The 24,498-nt window shown below is 46.9% G+C and overlaps 3 protein-coding genes and 1 pseudogene across 5 annotated transcripts in view; 3 read left to right on the top strand and 1 right to left on the bottom strand.

Moving 5' to 3' along the window:
* UBAP2 (ubiquitin associated protein 2) overlaps nt 1-24,498 on the bottom strand; it is a 145,559-nt gene that overhangs the window by 78,887 nt on the left and 42,174 nt on the right. Inside the window, exons 12-20 of one of the 2 annotated variants that reach the window (XM_080636803.1) lie at nt 23,436-23,710; nt 22,145-22,317; nt 20,886-21,093; nt 19,617-19,656; nt 17,157-17,340; nt 15,074-15,140; nt 13,604-13,799; nt 12,256-12,347; nt 11,327-11,377 (exon numbers count right to left, since the gene is read on the bottom strand). In XM_080636803.1, the coding sequence (XP_080492929.1) occupies nt 11,327-11,377; nt 12,256-12,347; nt 13,604-13,799; nt 15,074-15,140; nt 17,157-17,340; nt 19,617-19,656; nt 20,886-21,093; nt 22,145-22,317; nt 23,436-23,710 (1,286 nt within the window). The remainder of the gene's footprint in view (nt 1-11,326; nt 11,378-12,255; nt 12,348-13,603; nt 13,800-15,073; nt 15,141-17,156; nt 17,341-19,616; nt 19,657-20,885; nt 21,094-22,144; nt 22,318-23,435; nt 23,711-24,498) is intronic. The other variant, XM_080636804.1, reaches the window with a different exon arrangement.
* LOC308231663 (interferon-like) lies at nt 503-1,078 on the top strand (the record flags this gene model as incomplete). Its single annotated transcript, XM_080637327.1, has 1 exon — nt 503-1,078. The coding sequence occupies one exon, from the start codon at nt 503-505 to the stop codon at nt 1,076-1,078; it is 576 nt and encodes a 191-aa protein (XP_080493453.1).
* LOC308231664 (interferon pseudogene) lies at nt 4,813-5,382 on the top strand (annotated as a pseudogene). The gene has a single exon. The product of its transcript is annotated as an interferon pseudogene (transcript).
* Nucleotides 7,698-8,273, top strand: LOC308231665 (interferon-like; the record flags this gene model as incomplete). The annotated part of the gene is made up of 1 exon (XM_080637328.1): nt 7,698-8,273. The coding sequence occupies one exon, from the start codon at nt 7,698-7,700 to the stop codon at nt 8,271-8,273; it is 576 nt and encodes a 191-aa protein (XP_080493454.1).

The raw sequence follows: 24,498 nt of genomic DNA on the forward strand, positions 1-24,498 counted from the left end.
TACCAAAAGCAGAACGCCACAACCACTACTACAGCCCAACAGAAAGAAAAGGAAGGTGGGCAGGAAGGAAAATCCAGCACACCACAACTGGAAAGAGAAAGAGACACAGAGAAAAGGCAGAAAGCACAAGGAAAACTCACCAGCAGCACAGGCGCCCCACATGTGCCTGCCCCCGAGCTTTCCCATCTCCACAAACCAATACACCAAAACCCCTGCCATAACCGGCACCAACCAAAACACAACCACAAAGCACGGCCAAGGACTTCCCCGCCCACAGCCACCCCAGAAAAGGCTCTTCCCCAGCAGCGGCACAGACCCCAGCCCAAACTGGAAACCACAACCGGCAACTGGCCGCAAGCGGAAAGCGAGGAAGGGGAAGCCGCGGTGGCACCACATAAAGCTGCCACCCGGCAGAACCCCCAGCACAGCGCACACCCGCACCACCACCAAGACGGAGCACGCTCCTGCCCAGCGCCCCACAGGCACCACACGCAGCCCCACCATGCCTGCGCCCGCAACCCCACAGCCCCGCTTGGGCCGCGGCGCCCCGGCGCTCCTGCTCCTCCTCACGGCTCTCGCCACCGGCCTCGCCTGCCACCACCGCACTGCCCGCGATGCCACCTTCCCCTGGCGCAGCCTCCAGCTCCTCCAGGCCATGGCTCCCAGCCCCACACCGCCCTGCCACCACCAGCAGGCGCCCCTCTTCCCCGACACCCTCCTGCACATCAGCCACCCCCAGCAAGCCGCCGCCGCCGCCCTCCGCATCCTCCAGCACCTCTTCCACACCCTCAGCAGCCCCAGCACCCCCCAGCACTGGCACAGCGAGCCACGGCACCAGCTCCTCAACAGCCTCCAGCACCGCATCCAGCGCCTCCACCACTGCCTGCCGGACAACGCCACGCTCTTCCCGGAACAAGGGCCCCGCAACCCGCTGCTCACCATCAACAAATACTTCCGACACATCCAGGACTTCCTGCGCACCCACAACCACAGCGCCTGCGCCTGGGACCACGTCCGCCTCGAAGCTCGCCTCTGCTTCCAGCACCTGCACAACCTCACCCGCACCGTGCCCAATTAGCCCAGCGACCCCACGCTCCCGCACCGCCCCGACACCAGCACCACGGGGGCAGCGCCCGCACACACCCACCTCGGGCCTCCAGCATCCTCCGCAACAGCCGCGGACAGAGCCGCCCCGGCCCCGCGCCTCCTGCGGCCGCTGCTCCCCGACACAACTGCTCTATTTATTGGCACACGCTGCCACCTATTTATTCACCTATTTATTCACACCAAATAAAGACCTCTTGACAAAACGCTCCCGCCGCCTCTCTTCTCACAAGCGCACCAACCTCTCCGTCGGCCGCGGGGAAGCCACTTCTCCCCAACACCCCCTCCAAGCCCTGCTCCAAACAGGGATCGGCACACCCCATGCCCGCACTTGCACTTGCCACCTCTCCAAAGAGGCACTTCCCAACACCTCTTTGCAAAGCCTCTGACACAGTTCAGCCAGCCTCTGCACGAGCAATTCCCCCACATTTGCATCCTCAATGTTTTCCACCACCCAGCCCACTTCAGACCCAAAGACGATCACCGCCTCTGGTCTGCTCACTACACGCAAGGCACGGAACCCTGCTGCCGCTCCCGGGGCAGGAGCACAAACACCACCACGGGCTTGGAACACATCTCTGAGCAGGAAAGGCCCAGACAGTTGGGCGGGTGCACAAGAGAAGACTCCAGAGAGAAGGTCCAGCGGCCTTTAAGGGGCTTCCAAGAACCGTGGGGACAGGCCTTCCACTCGGGCCTGTCGCCATCGCACAAGGAGCAAGGCTTTGACGCTAACAAGAGCCGACATTCAGGCGAGCTACAAGGATGAGACTATTTACCATGACGGTGCTAAGAAACTCCAACAGCTTGCTCAGAGAAATGGGAGATGCCCCATCCCTGGAAACATTCCAGCTCGGGCTGCTCATGGCTCAGAGACACCTCGTCTGGTGGAAGGTGGCTCTGCTCAGTGCTGGGCGGCTGGAACACAGAAAACCGTCCAAGTCACTCCCAACCCAGCCCAAGCCATGCCGTGCCTCTAGGAAGCACAGGCACGGCACAGAGCCCTTGGATTAGGCCACGTCCGGCTACTCCGGCCTCCTCACCCGTCTGTCACAACGACTCTCTCGCTGCGCTGCTTGACAACCGCTCTGCACCACCAACTCTTGCAGGGCAACACGCACAAGGGCCCAGCCATGGCCATCCACCATCCATGGCCCTGCCTCCTGCACTGATGGCACCTGGCAACGCCACATCATCCTGCATCTTCCAGCACCCCAAGCACTGCAAGCAACAACACAACACTGCCCGACATCACCGTGGCTTCCCACCCCGACAATGCCCTCACACCACCACCAGCACCACACATGCCTTTCCCTGCTCCAAAAGCTTGCAGAACCCACAGAATCCCGGAATCAGTACGGTGGGAAGGGATCTCTGCAGATCACCCAGTCCAATCCCCTGACAAGGCACGCCCACCTAAAGCAGGTTACACACCGATGCCTCCAGGCGGCTTTGGCATGGCCCCGGACAGGGAGACCCCACAACTATCCACCACTGAAAAGAGTTTGGCACCACCCTCCTGGCACCCACCTTGCACATGTTTAAATGCATTCATGAGATCCGCTCTCAGTCTTCTCTTCTCTAGACTAAACAGGACCAGCTCCCACAGTGTCTCCTCAGAAGGCAGTGCTCCAGACGCCTCAGCATCCTTCACGCCCTTCCATGGATCCTCTCCGGGCGCTCCTTGTCTGTCTTCTCTCAGGAGGCCAGAACTCGACACAGCTCTCCAGCTGTGGCCTCACCACGGTTCAGTACAGCTGGAGGATCGCCACCCTCCACCTCCTGGACACACTCCTCACAAGGCACCCCAGGGTACTGCTGGCCCTCCGGGCTCAAGCGCACGCTGCAGCTCGCAGTCAACCGATCAGCAACCAACACTGCCAGGTCCTTCTCCGCAAAACCGCCCTCCAGTAGGTCACCTCCAACCTGGACTGCTACTTGGGGTTCCTGCTCTCCAGCTGCGCTACCCTGCTCTTGCCCCCTTGAACCTCACTAGGTTGCTGCCTGCCCAAATCTCCAGCCTGTCAAGGCCCTGCTGAATGGCACCACAACTGCAGGTGTATCAGACACTGCCCCCAGCTTCCTAGCAGCAGCAAACTTGCTCACGGGACACGACAACTCTTCAGGCACGTTGGTGTTGGCACCGGCGCTGTTCAACATCTTTGTCGCTGGCACCGACAGTGGGATCGAGTGTGCCTCAAGCCGGTTTGGCAACAACACCAAGCTGCGGGCTGCAGTCGACATGCTGCAGGGAAGGGAGGTCACGCAGAGGGGCCTGAACAGGCTTGAAAATCGGCCACCGCCAACCTCGTGAGGTTCAACAAGGCCAAGTGCAACGTCCTGCACACGGGTCACGGCAATCCCAAACACAGCTCCGGCCCGAACGGAGAACGGATTAACAGCAACCCTGAGGACAAGACCTGGGTGTCTTGCTTCAGGAGAAGCTGCATGACCTGGCAGTGTGCGCTCACAGCCCCGGAAGCCAGCGTATCCTGGGTGCATCACAAGGAGCGTGACGAGCAGGGGGAGGGAGGGGATTCTCCCCGTCTACTCCTCTCTCCTGAGACTCCACCTGCAGTCCTGCGACCACCTCTGGGAACAACAGCACAAGAGGATGCGGAACGGCGTCAGGCAGTCCAGAAGAGGCCACGGAGATGCTGTGAGGCCTGCTGCACCTTTGCTCTAGAGACAGCCTCAGAGAGCCGGGCTTGTTTAGCCTGAACAACAGAAGGCTGCGGCAAGACCTTACAGGAGCTTCCACTGCCCAAAGCCTCCTACAGGAAAGACGGGGATGGCTGTTTTACAAGGGCCTGGTGGGACGGGACAAAGAAGAACGCCTTTAAACTGATACAGACTATATTTATATTAGATATTAGGAAGAAATTCTTCACCATGAGCGTGGCGACACAGTCGCACGGGTCACCCAGGAGCAGTTGGAGCCGCCCCATTCCTCAGAGAGAGCCTTTAAGCACACAGGGACTTCAGCAGCCTCCTCTGAGAGGTCTTACCCTCAACACAAGAATGCACTTACGACCTCCAGAGAAAACCAGGTCACCGAAAAAAAACCATTAAACAACACGTAGACATGATGCGCCAACAGTGAGACAACCAAACACTTAGAGAGAAACAGAGAAGTGTCATGAAGAACCCAAAGAGAGAATAAGCAGCGATGTCATCGCTGAATACAAGGACGTAGTCGCACAAAAGCATACACCGAAAGTCAAACCCCACAACCACTACTACAGCCCAAAAGAAGGAAAAGGGACTTGGGCAGGAAGGGAAATCCAGCACACCACAACTGGAAAGAGACAGAGCCGCAGACCAAAAGCAGAAACCACAACAAACTCACCAGCAGCACAGGCGCCCCACATGTGCCTGCTCCCGAGCTTTCCCATCTCCACAAACCAATACACCAAAACCCCTGCCATAACCGGCACCAACCAAAACACAACCACAAAGCACGGCCAAGGACTTCCCCGCCCACAGCCACCCCAGAAAAGGCTCTTCCCCAGCAGCGGCACAGACCCCAGCCAAAACTGGAAACCACAACCGGCAACTGGCCGCAAGCGGAAAGCGAGGAAGGGGAAGCCGCGGTGGCACCACATAAAGCTGCCACCCGGCAGAACCCCCAGCACAGCGCACACCCGCACCACCACCAAGACGGAGCACGCTCCTGCCCAGCGCCCCACAGGCACCACACGCAGCCCCACCATGCCTGCGCCCGCAACCCCACAGCCCCGCTTGGGCCGCGGCGCCCCGGCGCTCCTGCTCCTCCTCACGGCTCTCGCCACCGGCCTCGCCTGCCACCACCGCACTGCCCGCGATGCCACCTTCCCCTGGCGCAGCCTCCAGCTCCTCCAGGCCATGGCTCCCAGCCCCACACCGCCCTGCCACCACCAGCAGGCGCCCCTCTTCCCCGACACCCTCCTGCACATCAGCCACCCCCAGCAAGCCGCCGCCCTCCGCATCCTCCAGCACCTCTTCCACACCCTCAGCAGCCCCAGCACCCCCCAGCACTGGCACAGCGAGCCACGGCACCAGCTCCTCAACAGCCTCCAGCACCGCATCCAGCGCCTCCACCACTGCCTGCCGGACAACGCCACGCTCTTCCCGGAACAAGGGCCCCGCAACCCGCTGCTCACCATCAACAAATACTTCCGACACATCCAGGACTTCCTGCGCACCCACAACCACAGCGCCTGCGCCTGGGACCACGTCCGCCTCGAAGCTCGCCTCTGCTTCCAGCACCTGCACAACCTCACCCGCACCGTGCCCAATTAGCCCAGCGACCCCACGCTCCCGCACCGCCCCGACACCAGCACCACGGGGGCAGCGCCCGCACACACCCACCTCGGGCCTCCAGCATCCTCCGCAACAGCCGCGGACAGAGCCGCCCCGGCCCCGCGCCTCCTGCGGCCGCTGCTCCCCGACACAACTGCTCTATTTATTGGCACACGCTGCCACCTATTTATTCACCTATTTATTCACACCAAATAAAGACCTCTTGACAAAACGCTCCCGCCGCCTCTCCTCTCACAAGCGCACCAACCTCTGCTTGGTCTCTGGTGAACCTCAAGATGCAGTGCCTTTCACTTGTCCTGTGAAACCTGTACGTTTCTGTCTGCCCAGTTCTGCAGCCTATGCAGATACTACTGAATGCCAGCACAGCCTTTCAGATGCATCAGCCACTGCCACCAGCTTCCTATCAGCCACAAACTTGCTGAGCTGTCTCTCTAGCCCTTCACCCATAGCACTCATTAAAAAGTTGAATTAGACCAGATCCAGTATTGGTCCCTGAGAAACACCACTGACTGCAGTCCTCCAACTGCGTTCTACTCTGTTGATCACAATGCTCTCAGCTCTGCCATCCACACAGTCCTCAGCCCATCTCACTGTCCATTCATTTAATCCACACTTCCTAAATTCACCTATGAGGGTTTTATTGGAGACATTGTCAAAAGGCTTGTGGAAGTAAATTCTCATAACATGCTCTGCTCTCCCCCCGTCAACCCATCATGCCATGTCATTGGAAAAGCCTTTTAGTTTGTCTAAGCAAGATTTATCCTTGGTGAATCCACGCTGACTACTCCTCAGGAACTTCTTTAACGTGCTTGGGTCTGACCACCAGAATGTCCTATTCCATCACCTTTCCAGGGACGGAGATGAGAATGACTGGCTGATGGTTTCCTTGGTCCTCTTCTTTTCCCTTTCTGATGATGGAGTGACATTGGCCTTCCTTCACTCCTCGGACACCTCTCCCATTCTCCATGTTTACCCAAGGATGATGAAGGCAGCAGAACAACAACATCTGCCAGCTCCCTCGGCACCTTAGGCTGCATCTCATCAGGGCCCATGGGTTTATGGGTGTTGCGTCTGTCCCGTCTGTCACTAACCTAACTCTCTACAACCAGGCGGCTAAATCTTACTTTCTCTGGCCTTCATCTCTAACCTCCAAGGTCACGGACTCCTGAGGGCCGTCCGTAGGGATGAAGACTGAGGAAAAGAAGGCATTCAGTAATTCAACCTTTCCTGTGTCTTCTGGAACCAGGACACCCATTGATTCACCATCGGCCCGACATTATACTTATCTTGCTTTCCCTGCTGATATACACGAAGAAGCTCCTCTTGTTGTCCTTATGTCTTTTGCAAGGCTCAGTTCCAAGTGCACCTTGGCCTTCGTCGTTCTACCTCTGCATACAGTGACAATGCTCTTGTTTTTTCTCCCAGTTGGATTCTCCTCTTTTCCACCTCAAGAAATTCTTCACCACGAAGGTGGTGAGACAATGTCACAGGTTACCCAGAGCACTCGTAGCAGCCCCATCCCTCAACAAGGGCCTTTGAGCACAAAAGGCCTGTCAGCTCACAAGGCCAGCAACCACCTCTGATACCTATCCTCAGCACAAGAAGGCACTTAGGACTTCCAGAGAAAAAGAGATCACTGAAAAAAAACATTTAACAGAAGATAGAAATGATGCACAAACAGTGATAAAAACAAAAAACAGAGAGAAACAAAGAAATGGCACAACTTACCCAAAAAGAGAATAACCAATGATGCCATCATACTCATACAATGATGTAATCACACAAAAAACAATACCAAAAGCAGAACGCCACAACCACTACTACAGCCCAACAGAAAGAAAAGGAAGGTGGGCAGGAAGGAAAATCCAGCACACCACAACTGGAAAGAGAAAGAGACACAGAGAAAAGGCAGAAAGCACAAGGAAAACTCACCAGCAGCACAGGCGCCCCACATGTGCCTGCCCCCGAGCTTTCCCATCTCCACAAACCAATACACCAAAACCCCTGCCATAACCGGCACCAACCAAAACACAACCACAAAGCACGGCCAAGGACTTCCCCACCCACAGCCACCCTAGAAAAGGCTCTTCCCCAGCAGCAGCACGGACCCCAGCCCAAACTGGAAACCACAACCGGCAACTGGCCGCAAGCGGAAAGCGAGGAAGGGGAAGCCGCGGTGGCACCACATAAAGCTGCCACCCGGCAGAACCCCCAGCACAGCGCACACCCGCACCACCACCAAGACGGAGCACGCTCCTGCCCAGCGCCCCACAGGCACCACACGCAGCCCCACCATGCCTGCGCCCGCAACCCCACAGCCCCGCTTGGGCCGCGGCGCCCCGGCGCTCCTGCTCCTCCTCACGGCTCTCGCCACCGGCCTCGCCTGCCACCACCGCACTGCCCGCGATGCCACCTTCCCCTGGCGCAGCCTCCAGCTCCTCCAGGCCATGGCTCCCAGCCCCACACCGCCCTGCCACCACCAGCAGGCGCCCCTCTTCCCCGACACCCTCCTGCACATCAGCCACCCCCAGCAAGCCGCCGCCGCCGCCCTCCGCATCCTCCAGCACCTCTTCCACACCCTCAGCAGCCCCAGCACCCCCCAGCACTGGCACAGCGAGCCACGGCACCAGCTCCTCAACAGCCTCCAGCACCGCATCCAGCGCCTCCACCACTGCCTGCCGGACAACGCCACGCTCTTCCCGGAACAAGGGCCCCGCAACCCGCTGCTCACCATCAACAAATACTTCCGACACATCCAGGACTTCCTGCGCACCCACAACCACAGCGCCTGCGCCTGGGACCACGTCCGCCTCGAAGCTCGCCTCTGCTTCCAGCACCTGCACAACCTCACCCGCACCGTGCCCAATTAGCCCAGTGACCCCACGCTCCCGCACCGCCCCGACACCAGCACCACGGGGGCAGCGCCCGCACACACCCACCTCGGGCCTCCAGCATCCTCCGCAACAGCCGCGGACAGAGCCGCCCCGGGCCCGCGCCTCCTGCGGCCGCTGCTCCCCGACACAACTGCTCTATTTATTGGCACACGCTGCCACCTATTTATTCACCTATTTATTCACACCAAATAAAGACCTCTTGACAAAACGCTCCCGCCGCCTCTCTTCTCACAAGCGCACCAACCTCTCCGTCGGCCGCGGGGAAGCCACTTCTCCCCAACACCCCCTCCAAGCCCTGCTCCAAACAGGGATCGGCACACCCCATGCCCGCACTTGCACTTGCCACCTCTCCAAAGAGGCACTTCCCAACACCTCTTTGCAAAGCCTCTGACACAGTTCAGCCAGCCTCTGCACGAGCAATTCCCCCACATTTGCATCCTCAATGTTTTCCACCACCCAGCCCACTTCAGACCCAAAGACGATCACCGCCTCTGGTCTGCTCACTACACGCAAGGCACGGAACCCTGCTGCCGCTCCCGGGGCAGGAGCACAAACACCACCACGGGCTTGGAACACATCTCTGAGCAGGAAAGGCCCAGACAGTTGGGCGGGTGCACAAGAGAAGACTCCAGAGAGAAGGTCCAGCGGCCTTTAAGGGGCTTCCAAGAACCGTGGGGACAGGCCTTCCACTCGGGCCTGTCGCCATCGCACAAGGAGCAAGGCTTTGACGCTAACAAGAGCCGACATTCAGGCGAGCTACAAGGATGAGACTATTTACCATGACGGTGCTAAGAAACTCCAACAGCTTGCTCAGAGAAATGGGAGATGCCCCATCCCTGGAAACATTCCAGCTCGGGCTGCTCATGGCTCAGAGACACCTCGTCTGGTGGAAGGTGGCTCTGCTCAGTGCTGGGCGGCTGGAACACAGAAAACCGTCCAAGTCACTCCCAACCCAGCCCAAGCCATGCCGTGCCTCTAGGAAGCACAGGCACGGCACAGAGCCCTTGGATTAGGCCACGTCCGGCTACTCCGGCCTCCTCACCCGTCTGTCACAACGACTCTCTCGCTGCGCTGCTTGACAACCGCTCTGCACCACCAACTCTTGCAGGGCAACACGCACAAGGGCCCAGCCATAGCCATCCACCATCCATGGCCCTGCCTCCTGCACTGATGGCACCTGGCAACGCCACATCATCCTGCATCTTCCAGCACCCCAAGCACCGCAAGCAACAACACAACACTGCCCGACATCACCGTGGCTTCCCACCCCGACAATGCCCTCACACCACCACCAGCACCACACATGCCTTTCCCTGCTCCAAAAGCTTGCAGAACCCACAGAATCCCGGAATCAGTACGGTGGGAAGGGATCTCTGCAGATCACCCAGTCCAATGCCCTGACAAGGCACGGACACCTAAAGCAGGTTACACACGGATGCATCCAGGCAAGTTTGGAATGTCTCCAGAGGAGACTCCACAACCCCCCTGGGCAGCCTGTTACACTGGTCTACAACCCTCAGCATAAAGAAGGTCTTCCTTCTCTTGTGTTGAAACTTCTTTTTTTTTTGTTTTATGACCCTTGCTCCTTGTCCTGTTGATGGGCACCACTGAAAAGACTGTGGCACCATCCTCCCTGCACTTTCTTTCCAGATATTGTAGTACTTAGTGTTATACAGCCACACCAACAGCATGCATCCTACCATTTTCTCTAGTTAATCCTTACTCTCTTAGTGAAAACATTAAGAATCTTTCTTCTGGTGCTTTGGTCTTTTTATTTTAGATTATGCATTACCCATTAATTTATTTATTTCCATTTGCTCTCCCTACAGATATAGAACATCAATAATTTTCAGCTGCTGGCCTCTTGGAATTTAAATTTCCATTAAAAGTCATGCTCAGCTCCAGCTCCTGCATGACTCTGTGGTCCTCCTACGTGGAGTAAAGCACTCCTGCCCAGAGAGCAACAGAAAATGAGGAAACATCTGTGAAGTGCACGCTGATGAAAGTGAACAGCAACCCTAGAAAAGATCCTACCAACGTAACCATGTGTGTTTTGGTTGCAAGGCAAGGTTTTTCTACTGCTGCCATTCATTTCAGCTTACAGTTCTTTCAAGGATCATGCCTCATTGGCTATCTTCAGCAATGTGTATGGCTTTATTTTTTTAATTCAGGATGTGCACGTAGACAGGGTTTTTCTGCAACATCCCTGTGCTCATCTTTGACTATCAAACTCTGGCTGTTCCCAGACTCCACATGAAAGACCTGTTACTGGCTTTGGACCTTTAATTATCACATTCATCCAGTGATACTTCTTTTCCAGATCACGGCTTATTGCTTCATTTTCGTAGCCCCCCCCCAACTTCATCATTTTATCTTGTGACTTCTCAGTTACATACTACTTAATTTTCTCTCCCAAGATTCCTGTCTCACTTTCCTGAAAACAAAATTCTTAACCTTTCTGCAACCTAGGCTGAGGACCTTTTGTCAATCTGTCTGGGAGCTCAGTGTCTGTAACATGTCATTTACATTCTGGCTCTGGTAAGGAAGAAAACTTCCTATACTCTCCCTCCTGCAGCTCACCTGCATTTATTGCCAGGATACATACACAAAGATCTCCACCTATGAGCACCTCCAACACCAGAAGCACCTACTGGTTATCAATTTGTGTACTTGGTGTTCAACCTTACTTCTTTGCAAAACTAAACATTCACACCCAGATTTCAACTAGATTTGAGAAGACCTCATACTGCTGCTACAACAATAGAAAATTTCTCCACTCAACAGCACAGACCATACTTGCTGTTTCCAGAATTTGCAGATGACAAAAGCACGATGCAACAGTTGCTCTGTATCAATTTGTACCACCCAGAGAAACTGTTTGTGGATATTTAAGAAAACATGACATAAAACATAAGGATAAGGTCTTAACCACCACTAAATGAACCAGTTTGTGTTCAACAAACTGAACACAATTGATCAACACTGAAGACAACTTGTTTAAATGTAAATAAATGATGTCATTTACTTACCATTGGCAGCCTGGATTGAAGCATCTGGAGATCATCATAACCATAAATCTGCTTAAAGACAGATAAAAATACAACACCATTATAATACTTTTCTCTGACCAGTTTGGGGCTTTAAACAGGAGTTTGACTTAGGCCCAGTCTATTTTAAAGGTATACAGCTATACACTGTATTGTGCCATCACAGTGTGCTGTAGCATTTTAAGGCTGGTACAGCTGTGCTTAAAATGGCTTGTCACTCTGATGTTTCTTGCTGAGAGCAGTCCTCTGAGGAGAGTCTGACTGTCCTACCTTCAACACTGTTTCTATAGATGCATCTTTCATCAACACATGAAAAATCTACAGGGCATTCAGATTTGGGAGTAAGAGCATCAACCTTCTTAGAAGTAATGATTGCAGCAGAGAATAGGAGTAATTGTTATTTTATGACTAGACCACAGAGCAACCTATGGTATCCCCTTGTATTCAGTGTGATACAGAAAGATGAAGTTTCCGATTCAAAATAAGATAACCAAAAATGTGTTGATCCTGGTCAGACATCAAGCAGCTACATGCAATCATTCAAAGCATGGCAGACAGGACACATGGAACATTTCAACCATTACTATAGTAAATCTATTCCAGTATCACAAACCTGAACGAGTATAATTCTACTAAAACAGCCTAAAAACTGATAGCACTGAAAAGCATAGCAACATGCACATTAAGCTTCAAGAGCAGCCAATCAGGTCTGTACAAACACTTCTGCAGTTAACTATCAACAGTAACTACTCCCCCCCGAATATAATTCATACATCCTTCAGCATTTGGAACAGGAATTCCAGGTGCAACATGTGCCACCATTAATGCCTTGGCGTAGGCAGCAGCAGGTCTGGAGGGCTCACTTGCACTAAGAATTAAGCAGTCAAGGACAGAACAATTAAATTGCTTACTGGGTAGGCAGGCAGAAGTCCTCCAGGTCCCACAATATACTGGTTATGCAATAAGGGTGGTACACCTTGGGGCAGGTTTGGGGGAGCTTTGCCTGCAGAATCAAAACACAGATACTTTAACAAGCCTCTAGGGAAGATAAGGCATTGAGACAAAATCGCTCACAAGCCCTGGTGGCTGCACTGTGATAGCTTAGCAGAACTAAGCAGAATAATTTTGGGCTGGTTGATGAAAACACTCAAAATAGGCTGAAGAGTTTAACCATGCCTCAAGGAAGGAAAAGTACAGTCAACTTAGAACTGAAAGCAGTCCCAGCACAGAAGAGTCTCATTCTGCCATTCACTTTCTCCAAGGGGATTACAAGAATTACAGAAACTTCTTCCTTCCTCACTGCTTTCCTGAAAGCAAAATTCAGGCATTGTTCTCAATCTAAGAGAGCAAATTCTCTCATTTTCTGCTCTGTCAACACATTCCCCCCTACCACCAGCAGCAGACTGGAAAGCACTAAATGTTGTCAGCGTACTTTGCAGGGGTGACTTACTGCAACTGAGAATAGCAACAAGACCACTGAAACAGTTGCTGTTGCCTCCATGAAGCAGTGCTAGGAAGCAGGCAATGAAAAAATAAAAAAGGCACTTTGGAAAGTCATAACACTTCATTTACAAAGTATGGGAACGAGAAATGAGAAATCCTTCTGTAAGTAAGTTTGATCTTGATATCTGAATCATTCACTTCCCTCCACAGTATTTCCATTTAGCAGTTCAAGTTGCTACAGAGAAGCAAAAGAGAATTTATCATTGCTTCGACTTCAGTGCAAGAGGCCTCCCCACCTTTCTCTCTCTGTGGGCCCTTTTTCTGAAGTGCTATTTGCTGTGGAATGACCCAGACACCGACACTTTTTTCCTTTCCGTACATGGGGCAGTAGGCATAAGGCATATGATAATGAGAACACTGCAGTATATATTGATACTGGCAAATGAATTCAAGTCACAGAGAAGACTGAAATCAAACCTAAGGTGAACTCCCAGCCAAAAGCTGATCACAACCTGTAATACAAACTGTGTGAATCTCTTAGACCAGAATTTCCAAAGTTAGAACTGCACTGGCATCTACTTATCAAACTCTTTGGGGATGGAATGTGCTATATAAATGCCACATAACACCCTAAGAAATATTTCAAATACACAGAACCAGACAACTTTATTTTATAAGCCAGCAAATTAAGCATGCTGAAAATGCTAGTTGCGAGTGTGGATTTCTCAGCGTAGTTATGGCTGGTGAGACGCTCAACTGACAGCCCTGCCGACTGAAGTCCTCTGTCTATCCACGTGATCTGTTAATATTGCGAACCTGAAGACACTAAGGGAGCTGCCCGTGTGGTAGCAGTTGGTATGGACACACTGGAAACGCTCAGGCCAAGGCTGTTTGTAGTGTTCATACTGCTTGCCATGCTGACAACTGAAGAGGTGGTGCTAGTGGCTGAGGTTGAAACAGTTGAAAAGGTTGTTGAAGGCTGGAGCGAAGCTGTGTTTTCAACACTAGTGTGCTAGAAAGGAGACAAAAAGAATGACAAGCACAGAGCAAATAAACCACAGTGGAAGACGTTGAGGTGATGAACAACCATCAAAAAAACCCCAACAATCTTTACAGTAGTAGCAGCACATGCAAAACATAAGCATTATCCATATACCAAGGAAGCAACTCAGTTGCATGCTTGTGATTTTAAGTATTCAAAGGAAATTATTAGTGTTAAATTCAAATCACTACATCATCGCAAAATTATTCCATAGTAACTCAAACTCCATCGCACCATTTCTTGCCCTTCGCTTGTACACTCCTTTAAGCTAGTACTTGTTATGACAAATAAACTCCTATATTCTTTCAAAAGACAGTATTTGTTTTCAAATGCACTTGTGGAATTTAGAAGATTAAAACTGCAGTGCCCCACACAGAGTCAGTGTAGTAAACAAGGTCAGAGCAGATGTACTGCAGGAACAAATGAGGATAAAAGAGTTTCTCTTTTAAATCCAGCACCTCAGAATGCCTCAACTGTAAGCTGATCACACTTGCAAAACCGTGTCATCAACACACAGAAGCCAAAATAACTCTTGACAACAGAAAGGATGTTTGATTAAGTGTGAACTTTCAAGTTACATACTCAAGTTACAGGGAGGGAACATTACAAACCAAAATACAGGCATAAAGAAAAGTAACAAGCTATCTGCAGACCCCAACTGGAATTGTACAGAAGTATCCCATCACAGAACAAGGCCGTGTTTCTGTTTTGTTTGTGGAACCTCATCTATAGCACTGTGTTCACTACCATGTGAAACAAATGCATTAAATACACAGGTGACAACAATGCCACATGGTAAACTCAAAATCATCACGAGACATTTGTCATGACATGTATCATGCCACCACCTGCATTTTGCCAGCTAACCTCTGGAGTGCAGATGGCTAGACAAAAACGGTCCACATTTTTGGAGCAGACAGCCACTTCTAAAGATTTATTTCCCCTCCCCAGTGTATTTGCTGCAAGAAATTCTTTCTTTGTTTCATTCCCCCTTGCTGGCACGAAGTTTTCATCTGCAGTTGTGTAACTGGCAAGTCTGTAACAGCCATTCCTGACCTAATACAAATTACAAGTGGTAAAGACTTTTTTACCACTAGAGGGCTGGCAGTCCTTCTTCCCTGAGATAAGGCTCTTGCTTTGGTTCCGAGGGTAGTGGGACAAAATGAACCTTAAGAGACAGGGTCTTAATAATTAGATAAACCGATCACATGCCAAACATCCGTTGAAATCCAAATAGGTCTTACCACATGTGATGCGCCTGAAGACAACACTGAGGCAGGGGAGAGGCTGCTCTGATGATTGGAAAGGGAGCTATAAAAAAATTGCAAAGGATTACAAAATTTTTTTTTTCTAGAACTGTTTTTAATATATATTTTTATATAGATGAACATAAATTTATGCATAAACATAAAGTAGGTAGTAGGATATTAGTTAAAAGAACAAAAATTGTAGATGCGTGTATACATAAACACACCGCAGGATATTAGAGAAAATTGTGCATATATACACACCCCTACAGACATTTTTTCCTTTAAATTAATATCCTACTACTTTTAAAAAAAAAATGTAGTTGAAGAACAGAGACAAATATTATAAACAAGAAACATCTGAAACACCAATAATTTGTATTTATCAATTCACTATATTTTTAGAAAAACAACAGTTGCTTCAGAAATTATATAGCAGCAACACCAAGACACTTAAAATCCAAAACCAGAAGGTACACAGAACACAAAGTTTGTGTCTCATTCTTTTCCTGAGCACCTGCTGCTGCCTGCCACAGGGCATAGGTGTTAATTAGGTGAGACAGTGTTTTGTTTTATTATGTTTTTTCTCACATTTTAACCCGCATAAGGTTAGTTCAACCATTCAAATCTTTAGTACCACATTTTTTTCCCCTATCTGAGCAAGCCTGTGAGCTTCTGGCACCACCAGCATTCATCTGTAATCCCAAGGCCTTTTAAGTGTCTCCCTGAAAGGTGACTGCAATTAAAAATAAAACATTTACCCTGATAAAACTTACACTTAACATTAGAGGTCAAGAACATAACTTAATGTACAGTATGGAATAAATATAATGAATTCTGAACAAAGGCAAACCAAAGCCATAAAAAATATATATGATTTGGTGCTCAAGAAACTCCTCCTCATGTGGAATCAGAGGCATGAAAATCCTAACCATAACAAATACTTAAGTATTCTCTATGGAAATAGCCACAAGAAAATACATCAGTTTTTGTAACAAAGCTGCAGGCTAAAGTATATGCCCTAATTTAAGGGCAAACACTTCTGGCTGCTTTTTGAGGTGTGGGACCAGAATAGATCTCGGCAGTTTCATAGACTAATGCTACTGCCATTCTCTAAAACTGCTTCCCATCTGCAAGAATTACAATGACACCACCTCAGGCAGCACTTGTTATATGCCCAAAAGCATCACCCCTCCATTTAAGATTTCTACCAATGTTTACAGCTTTTCAGCAAACAAATGTGGGTACATGATGTTAATGTGAATGGAATAATTCTTGTTATTTGACATATTTAGCATTTTATTACGTAGAAAACACTAGTGTACTGAAAGAGAATCAACAATGTCCTAGCTGTGAAACAGGAAAAAAACCCTTGTTACCCTACCTAATTAGTTTCTTACATTAACAAATACACTATGAAGGTATTAAAAATACAGCTCAACCAGTACATCCTCAGGATGTCACCTGCCTGAGGATGAAGCTCATGTAACAAGTACTGAGGTAAATCAGATGGATACTGCAAATGAGATAGGCTGTGCTAGATGCACTTCCAGGAACACCAATCTGGTATTTCAAAATGTCTTAAGGAAATGTCTTAGAAAAACAAACAAACCCACCCACAAACGTTAGCTGTGGAATTATTTCTGGGTTTTAATTTTAAGAAATACAAATATAAATGAAACTACAAAATTTCAAAATTAACCAGGAAGTAAACTGGTATGGAATGATTCCAAACATACGACACTAAACAAACAGCATTTTGGAACTGTGGACAAAGTAGGAAAAGCAAACGGGGGGAATCAATTTAGCTGGCATGACTGAAGGAAGAGCCCCTTGAAACACAAAGTTGTTTATATACCACAAAAACTTGAGGGCAGCAGGTGTTGTTCTATCACTGAAAAGCAGCCCAAAGCTGATGCTTTGAAACCAGAAACATCCTGGTCTCTCCTAGATCTCGCTCCTAGTTAATGTCAGAAAAATGGGACTCTAGTGTCTGACAGCCCCCATACACAATCACACTTTATGTCTGTTCTTTCCCCAGAACAGAAATCCTTTCAGCTTATCACAACTCCTCCTGTACCTGCTTAACTGGGAAAGTGAGCAGCTGGCCAAATCACCAGACTGGGGCAAGCTGGGCAATGTTGCCACATGCTGCGATGCTGAAGGCAAAAGCGAGGCAGTGGTGGATACCACACTAGGCAGAGAACCAGCAGAAGGTAGTGAGGGAGGAGGCTCTGTCTTAGGCGCTGGAACTGATGAAGTAGCTGTAACAAATTAAAAAAAAAGGCATTAAGAGACAAACTCTAGCATACCTGACATCCCAGCATGGATTCAGGAACACAATAGTATTCTCCTCTTGGTTTACAAAAACCTGACCCTTAAGTACCAGCATCAAGCAATCTGGCTATTAAAAGAAAATTCAAACAGCAACAGAGCTATTGCTTCTATTGCTTTAAGCTCTTCGCCTACAATAGATTTGTAATTTTCACTGCTACACCTGTAGTAAACTACAGTCTTCTGCACTTCATCTCCCACTATCAGGATTACTAGCTTTTGCTCACAAGTCAATTCTCATTCTAAAATACCTTGGATTTGGTTCTGTAAACCAAAGTAATTTCAGCTTTTCAAAAATCTGCTTTTACCTATACCTCTGCTTCTTCATTGCAACCTACACAGCACCTTTGATGATCAACACCCATATCCCTGTAGTAAAAACGCACTTATCCATTTGGAGTACTCAGCTAAATGTGTAATGCAGTAGAATACAACCAGCTACAATATAAGGCCAAAACTGAGCACAGCATTAAGGACTTTTAATGGCTAAAGAGTTGTCAAATACTGACTTACTTGATTTGACATAGATATCAAAAAGTGTTTAGCTTCAATATTACATTTTTGGCTAAACAGAGTAAAATTTGTTTACCCCAGGTGTGCCTTTCCAAAGGATCACTATACTGTAATAAGACACTGAATAACTTTATAGCACAACATTAACTGCCAGTTTCTACATTTGCATCTTGTCCTGCGAAAACAATACAAAGTTCAAAGATTCAAAGGCACTCACCCATCAAAAAAAACCCAGAAAGAGAGCTGAGCCCTGCCTTCTGCAGGGCCATGCTTCCACAGCACACCAGAGACCACTACCCAGTGGATCACCAACCAGCAGTACACATGAAGACAGTTTTAGAACAGTCAAAGAGAAGTCAAACATATGCTTGGAAGGTCCTCTACCCAGATTGTTCATGTTATAGTTCTGGCTAAATGATCCAGGTCAGGTTGCTGGATTTGGTCACTCAGCCAGAACAAACAGAAATCAAAAGGTCCTTGCCACAGCAGTAAGCATGAGAGTAACTGACAACAGAGAAGGAAACTGATTGATTTAGATGAATGAAATAAATACATGGAAGAAGACTGATTCCTGTTTATGTGCTTGAGATACAGAAAAAAAAACCACGAAAGTTTTTTCAACAGAAAACTGGCATAGAAAAAGGGACTAAGAAAGCCATCACAGAATAACTACAAAAATACCAGGAATTATCATTTTTTTTTTCATAGCAAAATGACAAGTCCTGTAGTGAATTTTATAAATTGTTTATTAATTCTGTACACAAGAGTAGGAAAGTTTTCCACTTGAAAAGTTGTTTTTATATATAACAACTTTTTAAGTGGTAACTCTTCGGGCATATATACTCTTCCTGCTCATTTAAATTGAACTTGGCACTAACACTGTTTACAGGTCTGAATACTCAGCTTCTTTCTACTCAGAAGTATAAAAAAGGCTACCCCACTAATGACCTACCTGAAGAGATGCTTAAGAGGAGGACAAACCTGAAACTGAAGTATTGGTATACTAAAATATGTTTATTCAGACTGCTGCCCTTGAAAACTTCCATAGAGCAGCACATACAGGTCAGAAAAGGAAATACTACACTTTAATTATTTTAACTTCAGGAAGAGAGCTGTAGGAGTGCTACAAGTAAAATACCATATTAGAAACAGACCAAAATGAAGGTAACAGTTATGCGTGTATCACAGCCAGTACTGTAGTGTTGTTACTTCAGTGCAAGACAGCAAGCTACCTGGCAGACAGAGCACGTTAGTCACCCTTACTCCCCATGGATGCGTTACAGGGCATAAGTAGCACTATACTCACTGAGAGGTGCACTCAAAGATTGTGACTGTTTCATTACAGCTAAATGCTACTTGCAACTTCCCAACTGAGAACTGGAGGAATTGCTAAGAAATTAAATATTAATTTTTCATTTTATATTAAATAATTTTGGCAGGTAAATTTAAAAGGAAAAGCAGCAGCAAAGCAGCTTCTTTAATTCTAAGACTGCTTAGGTTTGTAGATTTATTAGGGCTGCTAATAGCACTGTACTGTGTGCAAGCACAAAAGAAACTCAAATGTGTCAGCCAAGAATTAGTCTGGAGAACAACAGAAAACCTTAAACCAGATGTCACTGCTACAGTTGTGTGCTCAGAAAGTAATAAGGAAAGATCAGAAGGTCCTTTGTGCAACCAAGCTTTGTAAACTTACTGTCAAGAGTTGCCTGTGTTCTAACACCGCTGTGCCCATTCTGTAAACAAAGAAGAAATCAATAAATCATCTTAGAAGCATACTAAATCTTCAGACTGAATCACACATCGAACATGCTTCATGCAAATTTCTATATTCATTGTAAATTGAAAGACAAAAAAGGCAGGAAATTATATGTTATACTGCCTTCAACAAAACCACATAATAGTTGTCTGAAGTGCAAGGTGCCCTGAACACACAGAATCCCATACACTGCCCATACTACACCCATCAGCAGGAGACCTTCCCATGTACTGTATAAAACATAAACTTCAGGTTCACATCGATATGAAAGAAAGAATTGCATTAACATATAGGAAATGGTTGTGCTTTTGATCTAATGCAACTCACAATTTTAACTATCCAAGTTACACAGAGACGCCAATTTTTTTCCATTGAAAGATAAGACTTGAGAAGCACCAGTTGGTTTTTGGGTAACGCTGGAGTACAGAAGTGGATAGTCTATGCTTGATCCTCACCAGTACATACGAGCTAGTGCAGAAGACAAGTGTGACTGAGCCATTACATAACAAAGGCCAGAAGTAAATAAACTTACAAACTCTGACAAGTTCCTTTAACATTTAATAAATTCTCTTAAAACAAACCTATATTCCATATACAAAGATAGTAGGTGCTTTTGAATCCCCCAGGAGAGATCCTCTCTGTCATAGGTTAGACCTTCCCTATGCTTTTTGAAATAAAACATGAAACTAATTCCCAGTGGTGTTTAAATCCTACAGAAGAGCAACACTGGAGGGGCCACAAATAGTTCGGGATTTTATATGGCTAGATGCCATATCAATCTAATAAATAATATACCTTTGGATAAAAACTGTCAATTCATAGAAAAATACCATGGCAAATATTTACATACAGAGATAGTTCCTTTTATTTAAAAAAATAAATAAATAAATAAAAATAAAAATAGAAAAAAAAAAAAAAAAGCCAAGTTTGAGGGAACCAAACTCAAGTAGAATGTTAAATGTTACTAAGAAAGAAAGGTCAAACAATAATTTAAGATGTCAAAACTCATAAAATCAGGGGTTCCTATATCCCAAATGCAGTATGGCCAAAAATGGCTATCCAACAGGAAAAGCAAAAAAAAAGCCAAGCGGGCCTGGGAATGAAAAATACCACTTGGTTTGGCTAGAAGTATTAACACAGCAGGGTAATACAAGTCCAAGAGATAAGAATATCCTTTTCAGGGTCTTATTTCTGAAATTCACTCACCGTAACTGCAACAGGGGTTGATTCAGACGGAGCCATGGAGCTTTGGTATGCTATCCTACTATGCACAGAAGTCTGGTCATAGGAGGAAGTTGTTACTGGGGTAGTGCTCTGGGACGAGCAGGTCAGACTGGAAGAGGTGATGGCGGAGGTTGTGTAGGTGGACTCCTGTACTGTATTGGATATTGGCAAAGAGGTATTCAAAGGATCACTGGAAAAAGTAAAAATTATTTATCATCTTGGTAAATGACATCTCAAACACCTTCATGAAAATATCAGCTCCTGTACAGTTACCTACAACTACCGTACACATGCAGTCAAATCTGTGCAATTTACACTAGAAAAATCTAATAATGAAAAAAAATTTGGTTTCATCCCCGGTAGTCACTGCTTCAAAACCATCAGCTGCACTCAGTACCATTCATCTTCCTTCTGCCAGCCTAACCAAAATAAGAGTTTATACACAAGCACTTTTCAGTAATGTTATTTCCACCTTCTCAAAGGATAAATCAATGACCATAATCTCTCTTTCTAAAACAAGTATATCCATAAAGTCTGGTAGTCCCAGTCTCCTTTGTAATAGAATTCTAATACCTGAAAAAATGAACTATGCAAAGAGGAAAAAATTCTCTAAAACATGCAGGAGTATTTTACTTTTCTAAACAGATTAAATAATTTATAAAACTAGATATTCATGTGAAAGATCATTTTTACTAGTATTACTGAATTAACTTCATGAAGCATTTTACTGAAGCCAATGTTTGAATTAATAAGGAAGAAACAAATGGGTTACTAGTACTCTGACATTTATCATTGCCTATTTTAGCATCTCAGTAAGAGCTTCGACATAGTGAAAGCCTGGATTCTTTTCTCATCATCAATCTATTAACACACATATGGTAAAAGGGTCATGTCTCTTGGATCAAAAGCAGAAAAATCGGGGTTGTAAGGAACAAATCCTCAAACAAATTTGAAAATCAAGACAATTAAAATTGAGAAAGTAATTCTATAAAGGACAGCTTATTATAATGTTATTTACATTCATGTCCTCTCCAGCTTCACACTGACCACATCCAGGGAGATTTTGATTTGCCATTCAAAAAGGAATCTCTCCTTTTAGGATACCATCCATAGAAAACAGCCTTTCAAACCATCATATTGCCTTCTCCCATTACATGGTAAGTGTGCCTTGATTATTTCTGGCACAAACCTGGCTCCCTAAAGAAGACCTGTAAGAATGCAGGAGGGAAACTCAGACATACTTTAGAGATTTTGAATACAAGCTATTGTTGGTTGCCTGGCTGTTATTCTCACTGCTTGAAGCTGATCCAAACTCTGGGAGTGCAGGCTCTGATCCAAACTCCAAAGCTCCAAACTGGACATTTAACCCTGTCACATCCGCTGATCCAGGCATCTCAACTGCAGAGGCAGGAATCTTAAAAGAGGGAAAAAAAAAAGAAGAATAATTAAAAAAAAAAAAGCCAACATAATTCCTTTGCATGAACTATCTATACTAGAGATACCAGTCCCTCTCCTCCCTTAATTACAGGCTTCTTCAGTACTGCCTCTGCCTTCACTGCTAACTAGATCTGCAATGACACCCCAGTGTATATCACATAAACTAACTAAATTCTTATAACCTGAAATTAATGCACTGATTCTGTGCCCTGATTTGGAGTCACACTATTCTACAATATCAGAGTGTCATAGGTGTCCACCCTTCTTCAGCCAACATTCACCTTGTTGGTCACGCTAAATTAACACAGAATCACTCAGCAACAGTCATTTTCCACATAGAGCAATCAGATATGTACTTGGAAAAGATAATATTTTGGACCTAGAAACTACACGGCATGGAATTTTTTACTTTATGAACAAAAAACATACCATGGGCTTTGCAATCCTTCTCCTTTGCAACTTCTATATAGAATAGAATCATGGAATTGTGGTTGGAAAAGACATTTAAGATCATCGAGTCCAACTTATTAACTAAACACTGCTAAGGCCACCACTAAACCATGTCCCTAAGCACCAAATCTACACATCTAATTATCTTCAGGGATGGTGACCACCACTTTCCTGGGAAGCCTGCTGCTGTGCTTGACGACCTTTTCAGTGAAGAAATTTTTCCTAATAACCAATCTAAACCTCCCCTGGCACAGCTTGATACCATTTTCTCTTGTCCTACCACTCATTACCTGGGAGAAGAGACAAAATCTCACCTCACTACAACCTCCTGTGAGGCAGCTGTACAGGGTGATAAGGTCTCCCATGAGCCTTCTCTTCTCCAGACTAAACCCTCTCAGGTCCCTCAGCCGTTCCTCATCACACTTGTGCTCCAGACACTTCACCAGCTCCACTGTCCTTCTCTAGACCCGCTTCAGCACCTCAGTGTTATGAGGGGCCCAGAACTAAACAACAGGATTCAAGGTGCAGCCTCACCAATGCCCCGTACAGGGGGATGATCACTACCCTGGCCCTGCTGGCCACACTATTCCCAGCCTTCCTATGTTTTCACTTTTATTAAGAGCAAGCCACGATGCAGTTACCTACCTTGGATGCTGGAGTCATCCTCCGTTTTGGTGGTTTTATCTGTTTCTGGTGGGTTTGATGGGTAGTTACTGCCTGGTTATCCATAGAGAGAGTAGGAAGCTGTAAGATTTTGCTAACAGCTGTAGAGGTGTTTACAGACGATGGCTCTCGGAGTTTTATCTGGGAAGAGGAGGACTCCAGCCCAGGAGGAGGAACAGGAACTGCCTGTGTTTGTTGTTGTTGTCGCTGGGTGAGCTGGCTCAGAACTGGAGATGGTTCAGGCTGGGATTTAAAGTCTGATCAGTTTTGAGAAAAAGAAATATCAAAATTCAAGCATTAAACTTCACTCTTTGTGCTTCGGCTCCTCGTGAACTAATATGGGTGACTTGAAATACTCAATAGCTATTATTTTACAGCATGTGCAAGTCTCTCTCAAACATCACGAGTTTCACATTGTACACTACCACTACAATAGTAAGACAAACATTTATATTCTCTACTTTGATCAAACAGCTGCAGGCAAGCATTTAGCTTTCCTAAAAATATGAAAATAAATGTATTTATACAGTCACATAATATTATCACACATGAGCCCTCAAAAACTCTTACGGATTACTTTAATCAAAAGCTGCAAGTTTCAATGTAGTTATCTGTGCCAATATATGATTACTTCCAATGGGTCTGGAGTTGCAGCTTAGAAGTATTATGAGTTAGAATTTCCTGCCCCTACAAAAAAAGAAGGTTTTCAACACAAATAGGAAGCCATCTACCATCTCATCTCAATCTGGCTGAAAGTCAACAGTTGCTGGACACTGACAGTTTTTCCCCAAGTCTTCCCCTTTCATATTTTACAGATGCTGAAAGCCATGCAAGGGATCAGAGCACTGCTTAACAACCATAAGAAATCCACAGCATTTGCAATGTAAAGGGGTTTTTTTATTCAGTTGGTAAAGTGCATTAGAAAGCAACTTTCAATGTACATAAACTTTTTTTTTTTTTCTGAATTGCTGCATTAATTAAATAAATTTAATTTAATAAAATTAAAACGGCTACCAAATTTGCTGCTTATCTACCTGGAAACATA

This window comes from Psittacula echo (genome assembly GCF_963264785.1).
Source record: "Psittacula echo genome assembly, chromosome: Z".
Lineage (NCBI taxonomy): Eukaryota > Metazoa > Chordata > Aves > Psittaciformes > Psittacidae > Psittacula > Psittacula echo.